General features: G+C 39.4%; 1 protein-coding gene across 1 annotated transcript; it reads left to right on the top strand.

Moving 5' to 3' along the window:
- Positions 1–607: 607 nt before the first annotated feature.
- Positions 608–1,298, top strand: LOC138885315 (uncharacterized). Its single transcript, XM_070166252.1, has 2 exons — positions 608–1,029; positions 1,244–1,298. Exons 1-2 carry the CDS (start codon positions 608–610, stop codon positions 1,296–1,298), a joined length of 477 nt encoding a protein of 158 aa, XP_070022353.1.
- The last annotated feature ends 5,528 nt before the right edge of the window (positions 1,299–6,826 follow it).

The following is a 6,826-nucleotide window of genomic DNA, read 5'->3' as shown; positions in this document are numbered from 1 at the left end:
TCTATCAAGAATTTAGAAAGATAAATGGGATAAATTTCAAATTTGTTATCTAAGAGGGCTCCCAGGACTCTTCACTCTAACACTAAAAAGAACCCAAAGGAAACAATCAAAGTTGTATATCTGAAAAGTGGCAAAACATTGACTGACCCAGTGGTGAAAGATAGACTTGAAGTGGTGAACAAGCAGATTGAGACACCAGCAGAGAAAAAGAACGAAGAGCAAAAAGGCTAGAGTAATGAGGTACAAAAGGATATTGAAGAAAGTAGGCATATGCCAGCTCTACCATTCCCTCAAAAGATGAAGCGGGAGAAACTTGACAAATATTTTGGGCGATTCTTGGAGATACTCAAGAAACTTTACGTAAACATTCCCTTCATAGAGGTACTCACTCAGATACCTATTATGCAAAATTCTTGAAAGAAATCCTGTCTAGCAAGAGAAAATTGGAGGGGACAATAGTGGTCAAGTTGAATGCCCACTGCAGTGCCATATTGCAAATAAAATTTTCCAAAAGTGTGGGGACCCAGGAAGCTTCACCATACCATGCTCATTGGGGAGTGAGAGATTTGAAAAGACCCTTTATGACTTTGTTGCTTTTATAAATCTAATGCCTCTGTCTGTATTCACAAATCAGAAAGGTGAGATTGGAGTGATCAAATCAATACCAGTGTCCCTACAACTGGCTGACCAGACCACTATTTCACCTGAGGGAATCATTAAGGATATTCTAGTATGGGTAGACAAGTTTGTGTTCCCCGTAGACTTTATTGTGGTGGATATGGAGGTGAACAAGGAGGTGCCTCTAATTCTAAAGAGGCCATTTTTATGTACATGCAGAGCTATCCTTGATATTAATGAGAGACTGATTATGCTCAGAGTGAGCAATAAAAAAGTGGTGTTCCAAATGAAAAGAATAATGAAATACCTTAGTGATGAGGCATCTGCCTACTCGTGCTTCAAGCTAGACGTTGTTGGTGAATTGGCTGAAATATACATGTTTGACAAGCTTGTGGGGGATACTCTAGAGAGGTATATTACTTAGTCTAGCACAGTGAAGGATAAAGATCCTGAAATAAAAAAAGAGGCTGGAGCTCTTGAAACTGAGAATCAAGTGGCTGATGAGGAGGAACTAAAAGAGGAAGCTTATAAGCCTAATGTGGAATTGAAAATCCTCCCACTCACTTGAAATATGCTTTTCTTGAAACTAACAATTTTTCTGTGATTATTTCTGCTGTCTTGACAGGTACAAAGGAGAAAAAGTTGGTGGAGCTGCAAGAAGGCCATTGGTTGGAGTCTAGTTGATATTCATGGAATCAGTCTAGCTATTTGCATGCATACAATTCTGTTGGAAAAGAATAGCAAGCTAGTGGTACAGCCCCAACACAAGTAGAACAAAAATTTAGAGGAGTTAGTGCACAAGAAGATCATCAAATTTCTAGATGCGGGAGTAATTTTCCCCATCTCTGATAGCCAGTGGATTAGTCCAGTCCAAGTTGTACCTAAGAAGGGGGGCATGGCAATGGTAAAGAATGAAGACAATTAATTGATCCTCATAAGAATAGTTACTGGGTGGAGAATGTGCATTGATTATAGAAGGCTGAATGATGCAACAAGTAAAGACCACTTTTCACTCCTTTTTATTGATCAAATGCTCGATAAAGTGTCTGAACATGGATGTTACTGCTTCTTGGATGGGTACTCAGGCTACAATCAAATGCCCATTGCCCAAGAAGATGTTGAGAAGATCATATTCACTTGCCCACGAGGTATTTTTGCTTATAGGAGGATGTTGTTTAGGTTGTGTAATGCACCTGCCACTTTTCAGAGGTGCATAATGTCTATATTCTACGATTTAAATGGGAAGTGTCTAGAAGTATTCATGGATAATTTCACCCTATTTGGTGATAACTTTGAGGATTGTTTGAAGAATTTGGAGCTCGTGGTTGAACGGTGTGAAGCCACTCACTTGGTTCTTAACTGGGAGAAGTGCCACTTCATGGTGAAAGAGGGAATTGTCTTGGGCCACAAAGTGACTACACATTGAAGTTGATAGAGCTAAGGTTGATGTAATTGCTAGGCTCCCTCCACCAACTTCTATGAAGAGCATAAGGAGTCTCTTGGGATATGCTGGATTCTATAGGAGGTTCATCAAAAACTTTTCCAGCATTACCAGACCGTTGACTGCATTACTAGCGAAAGATGTCAAGTTTGTTTTCAATGTGGAGTGCTTAAGAGCATTCGAATTGATGAAGGAAAAGCTTGTGAGTGCTCCTATTATGGCGACACATGATTGGATCCATCCATTTGAGATAATGTGTGATGTTAGTGATGTAGCTGTGGGAGCAGTTCTGGGGTAAAGAAAATATAAGATGTTTAGGCCAATCTACTATGAAAGCAGGATGTTGAATGATGCTCAAGTAAACTATGCCACTACGGAGAAAGAGTTCTTTGCTGTGGTCTTTGCTTTTGACAAGTTTAGATCATACCTGGTGGGGAGTAAATTGATTACATACACTAATCACTCAGCCTTGAAATACCTGTTGAGCAAGAAAGAGTCCAAGCCGCATCTGATGCAGTGGGTGTTATTGCTCCAAGAGCAACTGATAGTTGCGTCGTGACCTCTCTCGTGATCAAAGAAAGAAGCTTCAAGATGAGGTAAACAATTATTTTGCAATGACCCTTTCTTGTTTAAACTATGTGCAGATGGTGTGATTCGAAGGTGTGTGCCTAAAGGAGAGATGGTAGCATTCTTTCTCATTGCCATAATGGAGCAGCTGGAGGATGCTATCGTGGAAATCGCACTGCAGCAAAGTTTATAGAAGCCGATTTCTATTAGCCTACTTTGTAAAAAGACGCACGAGCGTATATAGCTGCATGTGACAAGTGTCAAAGGTCGGGTAACATTAGCAAGAGGGATGAGATGCCACTAAACTCCATTATGGTATGTGAAAATATTTACGTTTGAGGCATTGACTTCATGGGTCCGTTCCCATCGTCTCATTCTTATGAATATATCCTAGTAGCCATTGACTAAGTTTCTAAATAGGTTGAAGCAATCCATACTAGGACTATTAATGCTCGAGTGGTGAGCGAGTTCTTACAGAAGAACATTTTTACCCGCTTGGGGACACCTCGAGTGATTATCAGTAATAATGGGTCGCACTTTATGAACAAGCAATTCACTGCATTGTTATATAAGTATGGGGACACACACAAAAGAGGAACCATGTACCATGCCGAAATTAATGGGCAAGTTGAAGTATCTAACCATTAACTTAAACAAATTCTTGAAAAGATGGTTAGTGCTTCTCGTAAGGATTGTTCTATAAAGTTGGATGAAACTTTATGGGCATACAAACTTCGTTCAAAACAACTATAGGGACTTCACCATTCAAACTAGTGTATGGAAAATTGTGTCACATACCTGTTGAGATAGAACATAAAGCTTATTGGGCAATTAAGATGCTTAATCTTGATCTTAGTCTTGTAGGTGAACACAAGTTGGCGTAGATGAATGAATTGGAGGAGTTTAGACTGTACGCGTATGAAAATATTATTTTCAAGAAAAAAGACAAAAAGGTGGCATGATCGTCTGATTAAGATAAAGGAGTTTCATGAAGGGGACAAAGTCTTACTATATAATAGTAGACTTAGGTTGTTCCCCAGAAAATTCAAATCAAGTTGGACAGGTTCGTATGTGGTGAAACACATCTCACCATATGGCGCAATTGAAATACAGGACGAAGAAGGGAATGAAAGCTTTAAGGTGAATGGGCATAGGTTGAAACCGTACCTTGTTGGAGGATTTGACAAGCAATCCTCTAGCATCATGATAAAATGAGCCTAAATGATGGAATCAAGCTAAAGACTATAACTCAAAACTAAATCTATCCCTTTTTCTTGCTTTTGTAGCAGAGTTAGATAATTGTAGTGTAGGATTATTAGAGTTTAGGAATTTTGGTACTTGTTTGGGCAGGTATAAGCAGAATTGAACATAAAATAAGTACATAATAGAGTCGGGGTACAACCCGTGGCCTAAATTGCAAAAATCCCCAGAACTCTAAGAAAGTTGGCCTAGCGCGCCGCATGGGGCACCGTGCTAGGCCATTATGCAAGCCTCTGTCGGAAGTATAGCTCTCTAAAATTCCCCACTATTGCTTCGCATAAGGCGTTGCGCCCAAGTGATGCGGTAGTACAAAAATGACAGCTGATTAATTTAAAGAAGAAATCATTTTCCCCTCCCTTTTCCACATCTCTCTTATTCCATTCTCTCAAACCTCTCCTCTCTAACTCACCCCAAATCCCCCATTCTTCTTGTTTTTCAAAGTTCTTCACCTCCAGTTCTCCCACCTACATCATTCATCAAGGTAAGTTTTCTTTTCTCATCTCTTCTCTTTTAGTAGTAAGTTAAGGTAGTTTAGTTCATATTAATAACCCTAGGTAGTTTTTCAATTTTTTGGTTAATATTCATCTTTTGGCCAAAATTCTTGCATTAACTTGCGTGATTTTGATTGTTCTTATAATTGTGGGTAATTGTTGGTGTGTTTTGATGCTGTTGGAATTGATTTGTGTTGAAGTTTAGTGGGGTTTCAAATATGGCCGAAATTTGGAGGGAGTTTTGTGAAAAATGGGCACCTTGTTCTATTGTTACGCTGTGGTTGTATTGTAATTGTTGTAGGGTGGTTGATTGGTGTGTTTGTCGAGTAATCTTAGAATAATTGAAGTTGAAATTATGAGGTAAATTTGGTGGCTACTATGTGTTTGATTAAATGCCCCAATGACATAGAAGATGACATTGTAGCTTTATTGGGGGACAATTGTGATGAGATAATGTGATGCTTGATGATAAGTGTGGGTACGAGGTCATGCTCATATGTTCTGAAACTTTAACGAGTTAGACCTGAGTGCTAATCGATTGACCACCCTATGCTAATGTGAGTCTAGGTGCTAATTGGGGTGTCCGATTCAGGCTATGTGCTTGTGTTGTGTAGTATTGCATTGTAACTTCTGAATTTCATAGTAGTGAATTAGTATAACTTCTTATTTTTCTTTTCTTAGTTACTAGTTGAGCTTCTTCATTTTGTATTTTACGTTACTATAGTCCGTGGTTATGTTGTTTTACAATTATATTGGTGGTTGAGTGGGTTGTTGATTACATGTGGCATGCTTTCAATATGGTAGTCTGAGTTCCCGATATATAAGTGTGGGGTGGTTACCCTATTTGGTCTTGTTTTTGCTTTAAGTTTTGTGGCTAATGTTGTTCATCTTGTGTAGGTACAATGTCTTGCCGCTCTAGCAAATGTTCTAACATAGGTTATTCAGAAGTTGCCTCTAGTAGCCATCGATGAGGTAGGCCGGCACCTCCTACTCCTATGTGGAGGAGGAAGAAGAGCGCATTGATCCATATGCGGATGTAGTACCAGACTAGAAGTATGGCATTCGGGCTATGCCAGCTCATTCTAGGATGTGGTATCGGACCTTTGTTCCGGCAGTAAGTCCTGACTCAGAAGTCAGTATTGATGATGGTAAGCTCGCTAGGAAGTACTCGGGATTTACAACAACATTAGATACTTTGGATTTTGAAAGCTTTTTCTATCCCGGTGAGTCGGTGAATGTGAATATGGTTAAGGAAATATATGCTAACTGACAATCTGAGACCACTTTAGATGCGGTATATGAAGTGGAAGTGCGAGGCAACATAATTTCATTTTCTTCCCGTGTAATAAATAAAATCACGAGATTCACAGAGCATTTGCATAAGTTATTCCTGAGGTTGCTGCATCGGCCCCCAATCCTGATATTAGATGCCAACTGTGTGGCATGGGGTCTCTTGCCACATGGACGCGAGATGCTAATGAGTTCCATAAAGACATGAAGAAGTGCCATTTCCAACGTCCCGCCAGAGTCATTCTCCGGTTGATTAATACAAAGATCATGCCTACCTAGAACGACACTCACGTCTTCCGATTGAAGGTGTTTCTAATTTATGCTATCTTGACTCGGATGAAGTTTGAGCTGGGTAATATTATGCTTGAGCACATGTCTCGAGTATGACCACTTGGGGCCCGCTGCTTGTATTTCCCGAGCATGATCACATGACTTTTGCAGACACACCATGTGGAGAAGGAGTACTATTATGACCGGATGATTCCGGTTATGCATCCTCTTAAGCATTTCGATGTCACAGCTGTGACGGACCCCCCTGCTGTTTTAGTTTCTGTAGATCAGAGATTTGATCGTGTTGAGGAGACACTGCAGCTACTATTTGGTGATATGCGCTTTTGCGCTGCTCAAGGTGAGATTGACATGGCAGAACTGCAGGAGGACCATCCCCTCTATGCTAGGGCTGGGCATATTTCGGTCAGAACCGAAGAAACCGACAGAACCGAAAATATTTTTATTTTGGTTTCAGTTATTCGATTTTTTCGGTCAGTTTCGATTTAAAATTTTAAAATTTTAGTTTTTCGGTTATTAATTAATTTAGTTCGGTTAACCGAAAAATCGAATTATTAGCATATAGATTCTTTAAGTTATATATAGGCTAATCCCATAGGTAATAAATTAATACTATTAGGTTCCATCCATCAAAAACCCTACCCAATTAAGTAAGTCCATCAACTTCCCTATATTAAAGACTTTCACTTTATTAATACTTCCATAGCATATATGATAGTATACAGGGAGGATTTCACACAGAGTTGTAATTTAAACTAGTAAAAAGACTGCTTTAGCCGGTAAAGATCTTACCTTTGTTTCGTTATTTCTTTTCTTTAGCTTTGGAGATTTATCCACAGTGAAAAGTAAGCTTGATCCAATTAGAAGAAGC

This window comes from Nicotiana sylvestris, chromosome 2, assembly GCF_000393655.2.
Source record: "Nicotiana sylvestris chromosome 2, ASM39365v2, whole genome shotgun sequence".
Taxonomy (NCBI): Eukaryota; Viridiplantae; Streptophyta; class Magnoliopsida; order Solanales; family Solanaceae; genus Nicotiana; species Nicotiana sylvestris.
This window is presented reverse-complemented; position numbering and strand designations above follow the sequence as displayed.